General features: G+C 47.3%; 1 protein-coding gene across 4 annotated transcripts in view; it reads right to left on the bottom strand.

Moving 5' to 3' along the window:
* LOC147701782 (C-Jun-amino-terminal kinase-interacting protein 4-like) overlaps nt 1-21,884 on the bottom strand; it is an 861,003-nt gene that overhangs the window by 9,637 nt on the left and 829,482 nt on the right. For all 4 annotated transcript variants that reach the window (XM_086930413.1, XM_086930411.1, XM_086930412.1 and 1 more), the window contains exon 26: nt 11,237-11,392. In XM_086930413.1, coding sequence (XP_086786539.1) covers nt 11,237-11,392 — 156 coding nt within the window. The remainder of the gene's footprint in view (nt 1-11,236; nt 11,393-21,884) is intronic.

The following is a 21,884-nucleotide window of genomic DNA, read 5'->3' on the forward strand; positions in this document are numbered from 1 at the left end:
GTTTTTAGCCAGAGAATAACAAACCTTGATACACAAGACAACCCAGCGGGATATAGTCCTCTTGTGTACAGCCCGGACTATCTTGGCGCCTACGTAGCCAACAAAGAGCTGGTCATCCACCCGGAACTGTTGTGTGCCATTCAGGTAAAATGAGAGTGCACGTTTTGGGTCCAGACGTTCGAGCCTCTCTTCCTCGCTGGAAGGGTGCGGAGGCAGAAAGAAAGTGGGCAAGGTGATCGTCTGCCCAATGTGGAAGGCAGTGACAACCTTTGGCAAAAAGGAAGGCAGAGTGCGAAGCGCAACCTTGTCCGGATGAACAGACAGAAAAGGAGGCTTACAGGAAAGAGCCTGGAGATCAGTCACAAGCCTAGCGGAGTTGATGGCAACCAGGAAAGCAGTTTTCAAAGTTAATAAACGAAGAGGACAGTTGTGAAGCGGCTCAAAGGGAGCGCACATCAAATAGGTAAGAACTAGATTCAAGTCCCACTGTGGCATTATAAATGGAATAGGAGGGAAAAGGTGAGAAATCTATTTACAACAGGGTATTTGAAAACAGAGGACTGATCAGGGAGCTTGAGAAAGGCCGAAATTGCCGAAAGATAGCCCTTAATAGTGCCCAGAGCAGAGCCATGACAGGCCAGAGAAAGAAGAAACAAAAGGACTTCTGAAAGAGGGGCAGAAAGGGGATCCACAGCCTTTGCTGTGCACCATGCCACAAGTTTGTTCCACCTGCAGGCGTATACCGATTTTGTGGAGGGACGCCTGGCTTCCAGAATGATATCTTAGACTTCAGGAGGCAAGTCAAAAGGAATCAACTGTTGCCGCTCAATCTCCACGCATGTAGGTGGAGGCTGGCCAGGTCCGAGTGGAGGACCGTCCCCTGTTGCAGCGACAGAAGATCCTCCAGAAGAGGCTGTCAGATCAGGGGATCTATGCTCATACTGAGTAGCTCAGGATACCAAACTCTTCGCGCCCAGTCCGGAGCCACAAGAATGACATGGGCCCGGTCACGGCTGATCTTCTGCAACACTCTGGGTAGAAGTGGTAGAGGCGGAAAAGCATACAATAGACCGCAGCTCCACTCGTGATGAAAAGCGTTGCTGAGTGAGTGCCACCTTGGAAACTCCAACGTGCAGAAGTGATGACATTGCGCGTTCTCTTCGGTGGCGAATAGATCTAACCAAGGATCTCCCCACTGTTGAAAGAGACCTTGCGCCACCTCCGAGTGGAGATGCCATTCGTGATCCATCATGCACCAGTGGATGAGTTTGTCTGCCCTGACCTCGAAAGAACCTGCCAGGTTTTGAATTCTCAAGGAAATGTCTTGACGTTCCAGCCATGTCCAGAGGTGCAGAGCCTCTTGACACAGGAACCACAACCCCACACTGACCTGTTTGTTGCAATACCACATGGCGGTGGTGTTGTCTCTGAACACTTGCACCACCCTCCCCTGACAGAGGGAAGGAATGCTTTCAGTGCAAGAAGGATCGCCCGAAGCTCCAGAAGGTTGATATGGAGCAGGGACTCCGCCGGAGACCAGAGGCCTCTGATCTCCGCCTCTCCCATGTGGCCACCCCATCCCAGGAGGGACGCATCCGTCACCACTGTGTGCTCCGGCTGGGGAAGGGCGAGGGATCTGCTGCTGACCCAATGCTGATTCGTGAGCCACCACTGCAATTGTTGTGCAGTGCCCTCCGAGATCTGAACGTAGTCGGACAGCTTCCCCTGATGCTGCGCCCACTAGAACTTCAGGTCCCACTGCAGAGCCTGCATATGCCTCTGTCACGGTTGTTCAGCATTATGCAGGAGGCCATGAGGCCCAGGAGCCTCAAGGTCGTCTTGACTGAAACCCAGGACAAGGGCTGAAAGGTCGGAATCGTAGCCCGTATGGCCCGGACTCGCTGTTTGGGAGGATAAACCCGAAACTGCGCAGTATCCAGAACTCCGATGAAGAGGAGCTTCTGAGAGGGAATGAGGTGCGACTTCGGCATGTTGATGGAAAACCCCAGCAAATGCAGGAGGTCGGCCGTAGTCTGGAGATGGGAGACGAGTGCCTGAGGCGAGCACGCCTTTTCAGCAGCCAGTCGTCGAGATAGGGGAAGACTGAAACCCCTGATCTGCGTAGATGACCTGCGACCACCGCCATCACTTTCGTGAACACCCATGGGGTACTGGTAAGGCCAAAAGGGAGCATAGCAAACTGAAAGTGCTCGTAGCCTACCCTGAAACGTAGGTAATGCCGGTGGGCCAGCAGGACGGGGACGCGTCCTGCAGGTCGAACGCTACCATCCAGTCTTGCGGGTCGAGGGCAGACAAGACCTGAGAAAGTGTGAGCATATTGAACTTCTCCTTCCGGAGGAAGCGATTGACATTCCGAAGGTCAAAGATGGGACGCAAGCCTTTGTCTTTTTTTGGAAACAAGAAGTAGTGGGAGTAACAACCACAACCTACTTCTGGCGTCGGAACGCGCTCGATGGCCCCCTTGGCCAAGAGGGACGTAACTTCCTGCTGGAGAAGTGCCAAGTGATCCCCCGACATGCGGTGGTACTGTGGTGGCATGGCTGGGGGTGGTTGTCTTGAAGGGGAGGTAGTAACCCCTTCGGACAATTTGTAGAACCCACCTATCAGAAGTGATGTTGCACCAGTGGTGAAGGTGATGGGGAATCCTGCCACCTACTGGCGTCTGGTGGGTCTGAAACACCGGACTAGGAAGGTTTGGAGGCAGTGGCAGCAGGGGGAGTGACGGACTGACCCACACGCTAGCCTGTGACCTGCCTCTGCTGGTCCCACGTCCACGGCTGCGCTGAGACTGTTGCAGCGCAGGTCTGTGGCTCTGAAACGAATGTGTTTGGGCGCCCCTTCCTTGACCACGAAAGGAGCGAAAAGCAGAAGTGGAATGAGTGTGTGTGCCCGAAAGGCCTAAGGAGTGAATCACGTCCAAGAGTGAATCATTAAAGGGCAGCAGCGGCTCCGTAGTAGACTACGCCGACCGAAGCACCTCTGTCAGGACTTTAGTCCTGACGGCCACGGTACGGAGCTCGAGGTGGAGAGCCTCGGCCGCCCTACGCAACACCATAGAGTAGGAACCACCCTCCTCCGTAGCCACGGTAGAAGGAGACAGTGAGCCAGGTTCAGGGGTATAATCCTGGTCACCTGCATCCCCCAGATCCTCATCTCAGTCCGGGTCTAACTAGCATTGTGCTGCAAGAGTGTCCTCTGACTCCTCCCAGTCCTCCACAGCTTGCCAAACAGGTGGAACATAAGGAGGTCGGCAAACAAAGGAAAAGAAATTCCCAAACGGCGTCGGAATCGGTGTCGGTCGACACCCTCCCAGCACCGGCTCCACGTCGGGGAGTAGGCGAGGGACGGCGTCGCCCGGTGCCGTGGCCGACGCCAATGGCACGCCGTCAGGGGATCTATGGGGGTCTTTCGGCGTCAATACTGAAGTCGGTGATGAATTCGGGGTCGGAGCCGGCGATGTCGAAGAACGAGGACCCCCAATCGAGCCCGCGGGGCCCAAAGGAACACTGGGGGGTCCGGACGGTCCGAAGACACGTGCCATGGCAGACAGGAATTCCTGCAGCTGGGCTGGAGTTGCCGATGGGCCCGGAAAGGGTGTGTAGGCCATTGGCAACTACAGAGGCTCCGCTGGAGCTGCTTGGGCGGCGCCACCTGCACCCTCAGTCGTGTCGTGCAACCGGCTAGGGGAAGGCGAAGAGCAACAACGCTTCTTCGACTTCTTGTGCTTCGCCTTACCTGACTCAGAGTGCGAAGACTTTGAATGGTAGTGATGGCTCCGCAGCGGGTCCCTCGACCTCCCAGGGGACCGGGACCTGGAATGGCATGGAGCCGACTCCCGGGTCTCTAGCCACTTTCGGGACCGCTCCCGCTAAGTTTTCAGAGTCATGGCCCGGCAGTGGTGGCACGACTCAGTCGAGTCGTAGACACTCACAGTGCGGGTCCGTCACCGACATCATACCAGGACAAGCAGCACAGGACTTACAACCGGGCATCCCTATACACCAGGAGTCAAAGACTCAAAAAACCGAGACAAAAGTCCCAAAAATAACTCAGTCAAAAAGTGACGGGGGTACCGCTCTCTCTGCGGATCTGTGCTTGCTGGCACGGAAAAAGAAAGAACTGACGTCAGCGTGCGTGGGCACATCTAAGTAGCTCCAGCGAGTGAACAGGTGGACTGACAACAGATTCCAAGTATACACAATAGTCAAACAAATACACATAGTGTAAAACCAAAAGGAAAGCCCAAGAATATAAGCATTTCCTATAAATTACCAGATAGATAGAAGATACAATGTAAAACAACATGTCAAACAAAGTGACCTTTAGGGTATACATGGGTGGACAACGGGGAGGAGGGTGGGACAGTGAGGAATCCACAGGAAGATACTGTATCCACCAGAAAAGCGTTACCGAAGCTAAGTAACTTGTTCTTCGGATGGATACATCTGCCTGTGGATTCCTCACCTTATGAATAGATTCCCATTTCGGAGTCCAAGCAATAATGCTTTGCAAAAGTGCAGAGGGAGGCCCAAGTCGCTGCCTTACAAATGTCAACTACAGGAACACCCCTGGCCAAAGCAGAGGTCGATGACTTGGCACTAGTAGAATGAGCTCTAATACCCTCAGGCGGTTCCTTACCAGCAAGGACATAGCAGATCTTGATGCACAAGATGATCTATGTAGATAGCGTGCGCTTGTGCACAGCCTTGCCCTTCATGCATCCACCAACGTAGCCCAAAAAGAGCTGATCGTCCTATCATAAGTCCTTGTCCTGTCCAAATAAAAGCTCACATCGCTTTTAGGAAGGGTAATGGACTGCCCTAGATGGAAGGGAGTAACCACCTTAGACAGAAAAGCAGCCCTGGTCCTGAGGACCATCCTTTCAGCATGTACGTTAAAAACGGGGGTTTTGAACTGAGAGCCTGAAGCTCATTCACCCTCCTTGCTGAGGTAATAGCCACAAGAAAGACCGTTTTAAAAGACAGAAGTCTCAAAGTACAACTATGTAAGGGCTCAAACAGGGAACCCATCAAGAAAGTCAAAACAAGATTTAAATCCCATTGAGGCATAACAAAAGGAACAGGCGGAAACCTATTGGTAAGGCCCTTGATGAATCATAAAACAATGGAAGAGGGCTGATCCGGCAATCACAGAAACGCCGATAAAGCTGACAAATATCCCTTAACAGTGGCCACAGACAACCCTGTTGAGCCAGGAATAGTGCAAACTGAAGAACATTTGACAAGTGGGCTTTTAAAGGATCAATGAATCTCTCTCCACACAATTTAACAAACCTAGACCATCTGTAGTATTAAATTGACTGTGGAGTGTCGCCTCGATGATAACATCCACCAGATCCGGCGGGAGAGAGAAGGAACTCAGGTTGCCCCATTCAATCTCCAGGCATGAAGGTGCAGGCTCTGGAGGTGGGGATGTAGAACCTGCCCCTGAGACTGCAAGAGGAGGTCTGCCCTGAGAGGGAGACGGAGGGGAGGGTGCGAAGTGAGGTGAAGTAGATCTGTGTACCACACCCTTCTTGGCCAAAATGGGGCGATCAATATAACATGGGCCTGGTCTTGGCAAATCTTTCTCAGAACCCGAGGGTTTTTGAACCCTGCCTTTTATTTCTTCATTTTTTATTTTGCGAATCTATCTCTTGTACACTAATACGTTTCCATTGGAGTTTATACACCTCGATAATTCCCCACTCGATGCCCTTGTGCAAGCGATGGGAATTCATTCTTCCCCGAAAATGTAAACATTGCACCATAGTCCTTTTTCTATACCCATCATGCGCGCAACGCTGGGCGTTTTAAAACGCAGTGACGTCACCCGCCAGCCACCACACTATTCCCGGTAGGTAGCGATTGAGCTAGTGGACAACGCGCCCAGGTAGGCACTGGAAAATTGAGATTATTTAATGCCCGCTAACTTAGGGCCACCGCCAGCCCATGTTATATTGAGACACCGTTTGTTATATTTACAGAGACCCTCTGGTTAATTCGCGCAGTGGCGGCATCGTCCGTTTTGACATAAGACAAACTACGGAAGCTAGCGACTGTGCTAGTGGACAACGCGCTCAGGTAGGCATCACAATGTGATGATTATTTAGCGCCCGTAATCTGAGGGCTACTGCCAGCTCATAAAATATTTAGACATCGTCTGTTATATCCACAGAACCTTGAGTTAATTTGCAAAGTGGCGGCGCCGTCCGTTTTGAGACAGAGATACTACAACTACCAAAGTGTCTATGACAGTGGTAAGTTGTTCGATCTGCGCTGCGCCAGATACACAATCTTGATGTTTTTACGTATGTGGCTAATCTTATGCCTTTCCTTGTCTGCCCCTCGACAGTGCCCGGCTGGGTCCACTGTAAGTAAATTCATTTTACTTTCACACGCATGGGTTACATATCCATTAGCCCATTATAAGGTAAATCACTTCACCTTCCCAAGAATATTTACAAATATTCAAGGGGACTACATATATTTACAATTCCACATTATATATTATGTTTTCTAGACGTCCGTCACTCCCTGTCCTGATGAGACCCTCATGCTAAGGGTCGAAACGCCGTCGACGTACTTGGAGGCGCATTAGACTCATACAGTGCCTATGATTGTATAGCAGCTGTCCTACAATTGATTTAAATAATTGCTCGGAGTCATGTCTCTTTTTTGTAAATAACCACCACTGTAACCTGTATAGCTCACCTAAATGTACACACGTTGTTTCTTTGGTTACTTCACAATCACTGGGGACACATTGCACCTTGTATATTGTACTATATGTTGTAGTCGAAAGTATTGTTAATTATTTTGTCAATTGAAACATATATAAAAGAATGGTTTGATACTGATTTAATTGTGTCTCTCCTCCTTGCCACCCTTTCTCTAATTTTTGTATTGGTATTAAGTCCCCATCTTATCAAATATTCACTAAGTGATATGCCACAGGAACCATTGTTTTTCTGGATAAACACTTTACCCTGGTTCCTTTGTGAGTAGGGTCTCCCTTGTTCTCCTTTTTCGCTTCCTTTCTTATGACAGCATGATAAGGAACTACCTCTTGTGGCGGAGAAGCCCTTGAAGAAGAAAGATCCCACTCAGGGGAGGTGTCCAGTCCACTTGCCTCCTGAATTCCTTCGAATTCATCCAAGGATTCATCTCTCTCGCCCTCTTCAACCTCCTGTCTCTGATACTGCTCCTTCTCCAACAGCCTCTGTGCCTCTTTCCTTGAATGAAACCTTGGTTGCGGGGTCGGTGGCACCACGTCGTCAAAGGAGGATCCGAAGGTGGAATCGCGTGGCACCACGTCGTCGGAGGATCCGAAGGTGGAATCGGCACTGTACGAGGCCAGAGGAAGGCCCACCAGACTGCGCCGGGGACTCCATAAACGGCATCGAAACCCTCGGAGCCGGAAATTACCATGACTGCACCGTCTGCAGGAAAGGCACGAAGGGTGCCTGGGCATAGTGCTGAGTCATGCCCAAGTTGAAGGCCAGCGGACCCACGGTACCCAAAGGTGCTCCGGAGGGGAAGGCTGTCTTAGCAAATACTCCATACATTGCTTTTAAAGAATGCGTTGAATCCGAACCTGGAGCTGGAAACTGTGGATATGGATTCAAGCCAGTATCCACACGAGAAGCATCAGACGTCAGAACAGCCGGATCCACTGGTGGAGCCACAGGTTCAATCTCATGCACAGGAGAAGGATCATCCTGAACTGGCAAGCCCTCAGAGTCCGGCAAACCCCTCTGTGCCGGAGAGCCTTTTGTAGAAGGAGATCTCTCCGGAGTCACTCGAGGAGATGGCGAATGAGACACCAAGTCTTTCTGACGACGTTGAGGGACAGGCGAAGGCGACCTCGAAGCCTTACGTTTCGACGAACGGCGCAGAGAACCATGCCTCCTCCTCTTCTTGTGTTTTTTGGACTTCGACGTATGTGAAATCGTCTACTTCGACGTAGCTCTTTTACGTCCTCTTCCTTCCTTCTTTGCCTTAGCCATAAACAGCTTGGCCTCCCATTTTTTAAGAGCCTTTGGGTTCATCTTTCTGTAACTGGAACAGTCCTCTACATTGTGATCCGACGACAAACACCATAAGCAATCTTCATGGGGGTCAGTGATGGACATGTGACCCCCACACTCCCTACAGGGCTTTAACCCAGACTCATTCGAGGACGACATCTCAACAGCAAGAGTTAAAGATGAAGGAACAACAAAGTAACACTACAAATATGGAGAGTGCTAGAAAACCTCTACGCGTTGACGGCATGGAAAAAAGGGAACGGACATCACCACGCCGACAAGGCTCTCTTAATGCTCCGGTGACTCATGTGGAGTCGCAAGCGGAGCCGTGGCATTGTGACTTCCTCGTCGGCGTGGAGAGCTAGATAAAAATTCAGCGGAATGCTGGCGCCGGGGATATTCATAAGGTGAGGAATCCACAGGCAGATGTATCCATCTGAATTAAATTTACACCTTTTCAGTTTTGTTCCACTTGTCTATAGACAGATCTACTATTGTTAATTATTTTTTTCAGGCCTTTCTTTTTCATCAGCAAGTGTCTGGAATACATTACTTTCAATTTGAGATAGGGAGGAACGGGTTTGGTTGCTTGCTTTTTTAATGAAATGGATGTTTCTTTTCTTAACTGAACAAGGATATTTTAATCTCAGAGTCAGACATTTCTAGTTATGCTTAGCACCTGGAAACCCATTGGGTAGCCTTGCACTCTACAAATGAAAAAAATAAGGTAGAACTTTGATGTTTGTATTGGTGGAATTAGTGGTGGTTTCACTTTGGACCAAAGCAAGTAACCATACTTGTAAACAGTCCGCACCTTTGCCGACTTTGGTTTTAACTCACTTGTTCATATGGAAAGATACCACTCCCCTCCATTGGCGTGGCGAACGGCGGGGCATTGAGGCATCGCTGATAACCGTTTAAGGGTTGGTGCCTGCAGATGTTGGTAGGTTAAGCTTGAGACATCTTGTTTTTCAACCCTTATTATTCTACTAATATCTCTGGCCCTACTATTATTTCTGTTGGTTCTGCTGGCAGGGCCAGTGAGGGAACTGAATCCTTTCAAGTAAAAATGCCTGCCTTTATGTAAGGTTAGGTTAGGTTAGGATAAGGTTTCTGATTAATTTTTCATTCTGGCTATTTCCTCTTCAGTATGCTCACCAAACAGAGAAGAGCAGTTTTAGAGTTTTCAGCTATGCAACAAGTTTTAATTTCATGAACCTCAACGAGGAGCGCCTGATGGTAACACTGTGGCAGTAACCATGAGCTGTCAATCTCTCTACACAACAGCTGTGATGATTACTTGATTAGAGAGTAGTGAACCCCCATGTACCATCTCCTCAGTCTTCCTTGCAGTGGTCAGACAGGTCATGAGAAAAAATGTATGGCTGTTCCACATTTCTCTGACATAACTATGGAGTGCTGTGGCACTTACATTTTTCAAATTTTCTGCATGCTCTGCCAAGTCTCATGCTCTCAAACTAAAAACACAGAATATTCAGGCGCTGAGGCATGCCTTCTTCAGACTGAAAAAAAAATGCAGTCTGGTTTCAGATCTACTTTAAAAAAAAAAATCAGGAACCAGATGAGGAGACTGGTTCTGTTTTTCTTTAAAGCCGTATTGTTGCTGCTTTCACTATTGCCGACGTTGGGAATATTTATTCCATAGTTCCAAGATGCCTGGAACCAATGGAGGAGATACCATGGTGAAACTATTTGCTGCAGTATCTCTATTATAAAAGACACGGTCATCTGGAATGTGTAATGCTCACTTCAGTCACACCAGCATACCAATATATATCATAAAATGTTGTAATAACATCCACCAGTGATATGCTTGCAGAAGATGCAGTAGGCAATGAAGGAGTGGATAGGAGGAGTCTGTATTGTGTGAGAATAGCATGATGAAGCTAAAGATGGTGAAGTATGTCTTCCATGACCCTTCGGCATAAGTGGCGTGCATGGTTCCCCTCCAGGAGAAGGATGATCCTTATGGCGAATATTTCATCCTGAAGGTTGCCAGGGTGGCACTAGCATCTTGTTGATAGGTGACAGATGTAGGGCAAAACACCATCTAAGGTTGATGTGGTACGTTAAGAAGCTTTGGAGGTACTTGCGAAGGATCCTTAGTATTGTTAATCTTCGAGGTCACAAAGGTTGTACAGACGACTCCACAGCAGGAGTTAGCCCATGCTTCTGTTTGGGAGTAGGTGAAACTGTTAATGTCAAAAGCCTCTTTGTTAATTTGGGAGACATTAAGAAAGGCCCTGGAGCTGGTGTCGCACTCGAGGACCTTTGTGATGATGTAAAAAATATGGACAACGAGCTGGACACCATCAGTTCGATGTCAATGCAACTGGGTGTATCCACCTCAATGGCTTTGAGGAGTAGTGCCAGTATTAAGCACATCTGGTTGATGCGCTCTACGACAATACTGTGGTCTTCAATGGGAGACAAGTCAGTTGACAGTAAGAACGAATGCCATTATATCTTCTCTCATTTCTTTTCTGTCTATGGATTTCCCTCTGTGGGGGTTCTTAGGAGATTCTGTCACTTTGGCAGTGGAACTGGAGTGCTCCCTGGAGAGCTATTCTGAGCCCTCAAGCTTTCCATCTTGCATCTGTCTTATTTATTTTCTGTCCTTAAGAGTCCCTTTGTGCATCTTTTGGTAAAGGAGGCATACATACCACAAACAATTTGCGTGGGTCTGAGAGGGCTTTTTTCTACCCACATTGGGGCACGTCACAAAAAGGGAAGACATTTTGACGGGAAAAAATCCGTCAGAAGTGCAAGAAAAAGGCTTTGTAATCTAGATGGTCGATAAAGATGCTGAGTGAAAGAATAACATTTTTGAAGGAAAAATCTGAGAAAGAGTTGGGAAAACACTAGGTCTAGGCGAAATTTAAACTACACTGGTTTAAAATTGGGATTTTCACATTAGGCCTGTTTAGCGAAATTCCCTAAATTACTTCATGCCACATCAAGTAATTATGTGTAGAATATTTTATAAGAAGTGCATGGGAATAACACAAGCAGCCGGAACGCAAGTGACCCTGTGTTTTTCATGCCCTTGTTTTTTTTACCCCAAAAGGCATCCTTGAATAAAAAAACTGACATGAGGATACATTTCATTGTAAAATACATTGAAAAAAGAAATATAAAAAAAATTATAAAAATTGCTCCTCCTACCTGGAACGGATGCGAAGAATTTAACAGCATCCCGGTGTCCATGGAAGCAGACCTGGGCATACTCCATTGAGCAGTAAGGCAGGCTGGCAGAGGTAGACGCTGTCTGCATGGCTGCGTCCATTGGACCAGCTGTAAAGTTCAAATGTCCAGTTTGTTCTGCAGGAGAAATTCACACAATGGTAGATGTGAAGGCTCTGAAGAGAATACAGTGCTGCAACAGGTGACTAATTCTGCCTAGTGCCCATTATTTTTCAACAGTGCCCACAACCTACTAGTGGGACCTCAATCTGATATAGAAGCATCGAAAGCTTAGCACTGCTTGGAAGTATTTGGTTATTCGTTATGGAAATACATTTATTGAAGCAGCACAAACACAGCACCTAGGAGACAAGACAATGAAACACAGATGCATTCCAAAAAATAAAGGAAAGTGTGGTAAAGTCACTGTCACAGGCAAAAGGCAGCATCAGCACCTACATAGACACAAAATAACAGAGAAAGGGAGAGTGAAAAAAAGAAGAATCCAGCAGAGGAACATTTTGATTAAGATCTACTCACCTGTACCTTTGGTTCTCCAGTGTTGGTATCTAGAATATTTCCCTGAATACTTCCTATGAAGCTTGGAACCCCTGGCATAAACATGTTACTTATCTACAGTAAGGCCTATCTGGTAGAGACCATATCTAGCCGCAGGCTCCTTACCACAGAATTTCCGAGGCATCAGACTGGATCCAGAAGAGTTTTTGTGAACAGTACCCATGCATGGTGGCGTAGTTTGGCTCCTCATGCGTCCTCAGCTTAGTCTACGTCGGAATGTAGGTGCCAGCCACAGGTGCTGACATTTCTTTTGACAACTTTTTTCACCAGAAGTACAGAGCCATGATAAACACTGACCACTGGTGTGTAAAAGTTTGCAAAGGCGTGAGGATGGGTGGGTCGGAAAGGAATCTGCAGATAGATATAGTCTCTACTTGATAAAAGAGTTGCCAGTAACTTGTCACCTGATCGAGACTTCCAGCCGCAGATGCCTTACCGTAGAATAGATACCAAAGCAATACCATGCCAAGTGGTGGGTCTGTGGACAAATTTCACATAAGGAAGTCCTGAAGCACAGAACGGGCAAAGTGCCCATCCATACGGACTGGAGTGTCCAGACAGAAATGTTTAGGGAACGCGTACAGGGAACCTATGCTGCTGCCTAGCAAATGTCCACGACCGGAGCTCCACTTGCTAACATAGTGGTCGCAGCTTTAGCTCTGGTGAAATGAGCTCGCAAACTTTCAGGAGGTTTCTACTTAGATTTTGATGCAGAGCACGACCCATCTGGAGATGGTCCACTTCAGTACAGCCAGACCTTTCTTCGTAACAACATACCCCATGAAAACCTGGTCATCCACACGCAACTCATGTGGGGTCAAGGTAAAACGACAATGCTGTTTTTAGGGGCAGATGGTGGAGTCACTTCTTCAGAGAAATGTGGAGGAGTGTAAAACGTAGGCAGGGTGATGAGCTACAAAGTTGGCAGCTTTTTTAGAGCGGCTCCATCTCGTTATAGAAGGTTGAAAGGAAAAATTAAGATGCTTTCCATTCTAATCTAGGTGTTCTCTTTTGGCTAACAATCCTAAGTGCCATAAGCGACATTTGGCACTTTAGAACACTTCTTTTAAATCAATAGGCTCTTACATTTGTGTTAGCATGCACAGTGACAAGGCATGCAGCTATATAAGGTTAGGTCTAGCATTTTGTTTATGTATTTTTCTATTTTCTGTGTAGAATTGCCTGTTTGTTTGCAGCTTCACTGTAGCAAGGGCGGGCCACTCCTATAATATCGTGGCAGAGCAATGCCTGGAAGGAGGAGCAGGCCTTGGACATGTAGTCTGTGTTTGCCTACAACAACAAGCTAGGCAAAAGTTCCCATTAGCCGTATGAGAACAGAGTTTAAATTCCACACTGGTGAAGGTGGTACCCTGGGAGGAATTATTCGCTTGAGGCCTTCCATGAAAGCTTTAATAGCAGGAACTCTGAACAGAGATAGATGCTGTCTGTTCTGTAGATATGCTGCTATGGCAGCAAGATGCAGTCTAATAGACGTGTAGGCTAATTACATTTTTGAAGATTTAATAAGTATGCTATGATGTGTTGAATAGACACATCTAGAGGATTAATATTGTTGTTGTGACAATATATTACAAAGCGTTTGCACTTGGCTGCCTAGCATGCTCTAGTGGTTGGGCGTCTAGCCTCTTTTACGACGTTCATACAGTCAGGAAGAAGGTTAAGATATCCGAATTCTAGGATTTCAGGAGCCAGATCGCAAGGTTGAGCTGAGCTGGGTCCGGGTGTCTAATCTCTCCACGGTTCTGGGTTAAAAGGAGTGGAGATAGGTATGACTTTTGGTGCGTTACTACAAACCATTGTAGCAGTGTGGTGTACCACAGCTGTCTGGCCACGTTGGAGCAACTAGGATGAGGGTTAGAGAATGTTGCTGTAGTTTGCGTACTACTAGTGGCATGAGTGGTAGAGGCGGAAAAGCGTACGCAAATTTGCCGGACCAGTTTCGCATTGACTTTGGACAGTGGGTGTGGATATCTGGCGTCGAAACTTGGGCATTTGGCGTTTTCGTGGGTGGTAAAGAGGTCTATCTGAGGTTTCCCCCACATTTTAAAGAATGGTTGAAGAACTTGCGGATGAAGTGCCCACTCGTGGATTTGTTGTGACTGACGACTTAACAAATCTGCTATGGTATTTTGTACTCCTGGAACATGCTGTACTAAGAGGAATATATTTTGAGGTATAGCCCTCCGCCATATGTTTTGTGCTAGCTGAGAGAGTTGCAGGGAGCGAGTTCCGCCCTGTTTCTGTATGTAATACATGGTTGTCATGTTGTCCGTACGGACAAACACAACTTTGTTTGATACTTGTTTTTGGAAAGCTTTCAATGCTAGGAATATGGCTAGTAACTCAAGGTGGTTGATGTGGAGTAACCTTTGTTGGGGTGTCCGCCTGCCCTGCATGGTGTGTTGCAGTAGGTGGGCTCCCCAGCCGGAGAGCGTTGCGTCCACTGTCAAGACTATCTGAGGAACTGGCTCTAGGAACGGTCGTCCTTTGGAAAGGTTTTTGGTGTTCCACCACTGCAGAGAGCAACGAGTCCGACAGTCCACCAACACTAGGCCTGTTAATTGACCTTGACCCTGGTTCCATTGATGTGCTAAGCACTCTTGGAGAGGACACATTTGAAGTCTTGCATGGGGCACTATGAAAATGCAAGAGGCCATCATCCCTATGAGCTGCATGAACACTCGTGCTGGAAGGGAGTGTTGTGGCTGAAACGTTGTGAGAAGAGCTTGCATGCTGGCTATCCTTACTGGAGAGGGATACGCTAGCGCTGTCGAGGTGTTTAATGTGGCAACGAGGTATTTTTGTACTTTGGATGGTTGCAGATGGGACTTGGTGTGGTTATTGTGAACCCCAAGTTGTGAAGCAGTTGGACAGTGGCATGAGTGTGTTCTACACACTGGTTTTATGAGATGACTTTTATGAGCCAGTCGTCCAGGTATGGGAAGACGTGGATGTGCGGTCTTCGTAAATGTGCTGCCACTACTGCTAGGCACTTGGTGAATACTCTTGGTGCTGTTGTGACTCCGAATGGGAGTACTTTGAATTGATAGTGCTGCCCGTCTAATACAAATCTGAGATACTTCCTGAGAGCTTTGTGAATGGGAATGTGGAAGTATGTGTCCTTGAGATCTAGAGTAGCAAAGAAGTTGTTTTGTAACAGACGAGGAAGGACTTGTTGGAGTGTGACCATGTGAAAATGGTCTGATTGTATGTATATGTTTAGAGGCCTGAGGTCTAGAATAGGCCTTAGAGATCCGTCCTTCTTTGGGATAAGAAAATATAGGGAGTAGACTCCCTTGTTTTGTTGATGCAGAGGAACAGGTTCTATTGCACCTTTTTCCAGTAGAGATATTACTTCTTGCTTTAAGAGTGATAGATGCTCTTGTGACATTGGGCGCTGTTTGGGCGGTTTGTTTGAGGGGTAGATGTTAGTTCTAGACAGTAACCTGATTGAATAATTTGTCGCACCCACCGTCTGATGTGATGTTGGTCCAGGCAAGAAGGAATTGTTGTAGTCTTCCCCCAACCGGAGTGGAGAGTGAGGGGGGAAGTGGAGGAAAATCATTGGGTAAGGGTGGAGGCAGAGCAGGAGTTGTTGGTTTTGCCTCTGCCTTTGTTGTTGTTACCCATGTAACCCCCTCTTTGGTAGCCTTTAGTGAATGTGGATTGGCTAGGGGTCTTATAGGAAGTGGAGGGCTATCGGAGGAGTAGCCTCTTGTGTTGCCTCTATATAATGAGCGACGAAAAGAACGCCTGGGAGCTTGCAATTGCAAGGCTCCCATAGATGTAGCTTTGTCGGTGTCTTTTTTCATTTTTTCTGAAGATACATCGACATTAGGGCCAAATAGGTTTTTCTCATCAAATGGCTGATTGACGATGGAATTTTGTACTTCAGGTTTGAAACCTGAAATACGTTGCCAGGTATGCCTACGCAAAAGGACACTGGTGCTAATTGCCCTTGAGGCAGTATCTAGGGCACAATGAATGGAAGTATTGGTGATATTTTTACCTTCCTGTAGGAGTTCATTGGCCCTATTTTTATATTTATCTGGTAGATGCTGCATTATAGATGCCAGTTCATCATAATGTGCCCTGTCATATCTTGCCAATAGCACTTCAGTATTGGCAATACGCCATATGTTAGCTGCCTGTGACGCTGTTCGTTTGCCGAAGGCGTCTAGGAGTTTAAATTCCTTATCTGGTGGTGAGGCCTCACCTGATGTTTGTGAATTGGCACGTTTACGTGCGTTGGAAACTAATAAGTAATCTAGCGGTCCTGGGCCTCTAATGTAAACTGGATCTGTAGAGGCAGCTTTGTTTTTTATCTCAATGCGGGGGTTGAGGACTCGAGCCCTGACAGGATCTTTAAATACCTCTGTTGCATGTTTAATGACCCCCTTAAGCATTGGCAAAATGGAAGTGGACCTTTGTGTAGTGTCAAATGTGTCCAATAAGAAATCTTCCTCCACAGTGTCTGTGTGCAAGTCGACCCCATGGTATTGAACAGCTCTATGGACTAGTAGGTTAAAACCTATAGAATCCTCTGGGGGGAGGAGGGGGGGGGGAGGCCAGGAGGGATATACATCATCTTGAGGGACGTAAGGCACATCAGGGGTGGTATAATCATCCCATGGATTAGGTGCCTGGGGGGACTATTGGTCCCTACTGGGTCATGTGCACCACCACCTGTGTCATCAGAGTCTGTATCTACATCATCATCTGCATTAGGGAATGGTGTATGAGAATGATGTGGTGGAGGAGGAGGAGGAATAGTATGGGGAGGTTCTGGAGCAGGGACCCTTAATGGAGAGGTTGCAATGTCATTCTTCTTTGGAGGAGACGGTGCTGGTGCCTCTAGTGGTCTCTTCTTGGAGCTAAGAGTCAGTTGACCAGTCTTGGGATCCTTTACAAGAGTCTTTTGAATAGGATCTGGTGTAAAAAGTTCTTCAGTGGAGGGTAGATCTTTCGGTGTCGAAATTCTCGGTTCTGGAGGTTTTTTCGGCACAGAGTCTGTAGCTGTCTAGGGTCTTTCGGCTTAGAACTGTCACCTTTTGAAATGTCCTTAACAGGAACATGTTTTTTTGGTTATGGGGGGTTTTTCGGCTCAGAAGCATGGGAGTCGGGATCTTTAGGCAGTTTTTGACTCTGCTCCGAGCGCAGCTTTGACGTTGACGAGCCGGTGCCAGTCTTCGGCGCCGAGTGCTTGGGTGTTGAAGCAGCCGTCGGCGTTGATGAGGAAGATGGCTTCTTTTTCGGTGTCATATGGGATCGACACCGGGAATAGGCGGACTCGGGCCCGATCCGCCTGAAGGCTTAGTAGGCTTCTTTGCCGAGCCCAAAGGCAGGGTGTGGGAAGCAGTCTCTCGGTGTGCCCCCGGGCCCGAAGGGGAGGGTGTGACCGAAGCTTTTTTGGAGGGTGTCGAGGAAGGGTCGGGCCGACGTGTGTACTTACGACCCGTTGCGCTGGAGTGATGTCCTCGATGTCTGAGTCTTCGGCATCAGAGGAGCTGGCGCTTTCTTCGGCCCACTTCTGTTCTGGCAGGTCGACGCCCTCTTCAAAGATGTCTTCCGGGATCAAAACTGATGAGAGAGCTATAGTTCTTCGAGCTCGTCGGTCCCGAATCGTCTTCTTGGAGCGGAAGGAGGCACAAGCAGAACAGTCTTTGGCCTCGTGCTCCGGGGAGAGGCAAAGGTTACATATGTAGATCGGTGTGGGGAAACTTCGACGCGTATTGAGGACACTTCTTGAATGGCGTCCTTTCCATGAGCCAGAGAGTAGGGCCCAGGTAGGCCCGAAGGCCTTCGTCGACGACCGGAATCGAAGACTTCGAAGTCGTGAAGAGTCGCGTTGATGGGGATCACAATCAAAACAATACCGTCGAACTGGGTGAGGATTGCGCACCGAAGGAAAATCGGTTCCAAACTGGAGCGCAGGAAACACATCCAAGCCCGATGGCGGAAAAAAACAATCTGAGGATTGAGTCGATGCCCATGGGCAATGTGGTCCAAAGGAGGAGTCACCTATCTCATGACTTCCAAAGAACTTTTCAGGACAAAAACAAACTGCAAACATCCGGGCCCAACACTAGGTGGCGATTTATGCACAGTGTGTAATCTGCAGCTCATATGCCTTGAACATATTGTTTTCGAGATTTTCCATTAAGTGCATGCACACTTTCCAAAATTAATCCACCTTCCCGTTTACGAACCCGGCTCGCCCTCCCTCCCGCTCACCACCCTGCCCGATTGCCAAAGCCAATAGCACGCCCACAGGCGAGACCTATTGGCTTTGCGAATGCTTGTTATTTATTGCTGTCTCTGGACAAAACACCCAACCACAGGATTGATAGCCGTAATGGGAACCTGCAGGTCTGGTCCACTTACTGATCCACTTTCAGAGCCCTCAGCACTCCATTTCCTGCAAGCTCTGGGGTAATTGCATCATCTGGAATAATGAAGGGGAACAGATCCAATGAGAGATGATCTGTTAGTAGTGTAATGTTTGCCTGTCCACCTCCTGGGAACCCTTTTCATTTTTGTATCAGACTGGGATAGCCCTAACCAGGACACCCCACTCGATCTCACCAAAAAATACCCACTAGAGCAGTCTCTCTACTAATTTCTCAAGTGCCTGATTCTGACATAACAGTCTGGCCCTTACAGGCCTGGGTTACACTGACCCATACACCACCTGGCTAAATACCCCCACACCATGGCCTGTTCAAGCTGAACATCAGACCACCCTTCCTACAGTACTCCTACTTCCACTAGCCCATGTAAATAACTGTCACTTGTGCCCCCAGATGACATACATCATGTGAGAATGATGTAAGCGCCAGTGTTAAATCACTGTATCCCCTCAGTTTTAGGGAAGGACACCCGCACTGTCATGTTGTATTTTATAGAATTCCAGGGTGTTCTAAAATACATGTTACAGCAAAGTGATCTGTGTATGACACCGACTGCTGTGCTCTTATACATCAAAATCAACTAGTCATATGATTTTCCACAAAACATTGTGGGGTACCTACCAAGTACATGGTGTTGACAATTATAGGAGGATATAATGCATTACTGTATGATTATATCACTTTAGGAATAAATGCACTGAGTAATGATGACAGGGTATGCAAAGCATGTGCATTCATTTTAAGATTCAAGCTGAAAACCATATTTGCAAATTAATGGTGGTAACTTCACACAGCTATTGAGAAAAGGGCTAGTAGAATATGTTATTTGAAGCCTGTCAAAAGGGTCTGCAAAATGCTCTAGCAGCTGTACAGTACTTGGGAATTGCAGAACAGAGACGGATAAGAAGGTTAAAGGGACAGATTGGAGGTTGAATGAGAACTACAAAGAAAAGCCAGAGACAAGTAAAGGGTCACAAGAAGAACCCGTTGGAGATAATGGAAAGGGGTGGGAGTCACAGTAGGGGACCATACAGATATAGTCAAGAAGGAACATGCTACTTACCAGTAGGCATCTGTTCTTGGCATGTAGAGCTGTAGATTTGTATAATTGTGCATAGATCGCCATCTGGTGTTGGGCTAGATGTTTGCACTTTGTTTTTGTCATGGAAAAGGTCTTTGTGGCTAGGTGACTCCTCCTTAGGACGGTAGTGCACATGGGCATTGAATCCATCTCCAGATTGTTTTGCCATGGAGGGTTATGATTGAGTTAGTAAGAAGTAGAAAAGGATGTCCATGTGTAAAGTATCTAAGTAAGATAATACTGGAGCAGATAGAGGTATCCGGGGAGGCAGGTGGGCGTATACGAATCTACAGCTCTACATTCCAAGAACAGATGCATAAATCTATATATAGCATTTTCCATTCGAGGCATATGAGCAGTAAATCGTATACTTGTGCATAGACTATACAGCAGTTAACTCTTTAGCGGTGGCTACCTGTATCTGTTGCAGTGGTTTGAAAAAGTGTTCTTACTACATCCTGGCCCACACTAGCTTGTTGTTTTGCCTGCACGTCTACACAATAGTGTTTTGTGAAGGTATGTGGTGTAGACCAAGTTGCTGCTTTGCAGATGTCATCTAGGGGAATGTTCCCTAAGAGAGCCATAGATGCCCCTAGTTTATGTGTGCAGTGAGCTCTAGAGAAAATGGTTAATGTGCGTTTGGCTTTAGCATAGCATATTTGGATTAATTTAACAATCCACCTTGCCATCCCGGTTTTTGAGATAGGATTGCATTTATGAGGTGGGGAGAAAGCAACAAAAAGTTGCTTAATATTTCTAAAGAGTTTTGTTCTTTCAATTTAGTAAAGTATCGCTCTTTTCACATCTAGCGTGTCAAGAGCTAGTTCTGCTGCTGAGTCCGGTAGAGGGAAAAATACTGGGAGTACTACAGACTGGTTAAGGAGGAAAGCAGACATGACTTTAGGTAGAAACTTTGGGTTAGTCTTAAGAACCACTTTGTTATGGTGAATTTGTGGAAATGGTTCACCAACTCTTCTGAGAGAGGTCTTTGCAACCAGGAAAGCTACTTTCCAGATGAGAAATTGTAATTCACATTTATGTATAGGTTCAAATGGGGGACCCATGGGTCTGGTAAGGACCACGTTTAAGTTGCATACTGGAGCGGGTGGAACTCTAGGTAGAATTATTCTTTTAAATCCTTCCATAAAAGCTTTGATAGCTGGTACTCTAAACAAGACAAGTGTTGTCTGTATTGGAGACAGGCTGCTGCGGTAGCGAGATGTAGTATAATGGATGTATAGGCTAGGTTACATTGTTGTAGATGCAAAAGGTAACGAACAAGTTACTCACCTTCGGTAACGCTTTTTCTGGTAGATACAGTATCTGCCTATGGATTCATCACCTTGTGAATAACCCCCTTGCGTCAGCAACGTTCGGAAAATTCTTTGTAGCACGCCGGCGTGGCGACGTCATAGGAGCACGGCATCGCGCGCAACTCCGTCTGACGTCACCGACCCCATATTAGGCCTACGTCGGCGTGATGACATCAGTTCCGCCCTTTTTTCCGTGCCTTCGAGACACCCGGATGGACCAATGACAGTAGATATATACAAATACAATGTACACAGTACATACATTTCAAAATTATACACACATAGTGTGTAGCAAAGGTAAGAAAACCCATTTCAAACATATACAAAAAATACAAAAATGTACATAAGCATAGGTAAAGCAGAGTGGACAACGGGGAGGCGGGTGGGTCAGTGAGGAATCCACAGGCAGATACTGTATCTACCAGAAAAAGCATTACCGAAGGTAAGTAACTTGTTCTTCTGATAGTTACATCTGCCAGTGGATTCTTCACCTTGTGAATAGAGTCCCACAGCAGTCCCCACTCCCGGAGGAGGGTGTCCACTCTGCTATACCAGGAAATCTTGGAGGACAGAGCGCGCAAAGTGGCCGTCCCTCCTCACTTCGGTATCCAAGCAGTAATGCTTCGTGAAAGTGTGGAGGGAGGCCCAAGTCGCGGCTCTGCAAATGTCCTCAAAAGGTACACCTCTAGACAACGCAGAAGTAGCAGACTTTGATCTGGTAGAATGAGCTCTTATACCCTCAGGAGGGTCCTTACCCGCCAGAGAGTAGCAAATCTTGATGCACAGAATTATCCACCTGGAAAGTGTGCGCTTGTGCACCGCTCTACCCTTCCGGCAGCCAGCAAAACCAACGAACAGCTGGTCATCCACCCGAAAGTCTCTTGTTCTATCAAGATAAAAGGACACCGCCCTCTCAGGGTCCAGACGGTGCAGTCTCTCTTCCTCTTTTGAAGGATGAGGGGGAGGATAGAAGGTAGGAAGGGTAATGGACTGTCCTAGATGGAAGGGAGTTGCCACCTTAGGCAGAAAAGCAGCCCTGGTCCTAAGAACCATTCGATCAGCATGAATGGTCAGGAATGGGGGCTTAAAACTAAGAGCTTGAAGCTCACTTACCCTCCTTGCCGAGGTGATCGCAACTAGGAAGACCGTCATAAAAGACAAAAGCCTCATGGGACACTTGTGTAAGGGTTCGAAGGGAGAACCCATCAAGAATGTTAAGACAAGAT

This window comes from Lissotriton vulgaris, chromosome 7 (genome assembly GCF_964263255.1).
Source record: "Lissotriton vulgaris chromosome 7, aLisVul1.2, whole genome shotgun sequence".
Classification (NCBI taxonomy): Eukaryota; Metazoa; Chordata; class Amphibia; order Caudata; family Salamandridae; genus Lissotriton; species Lissotriton vulgaris.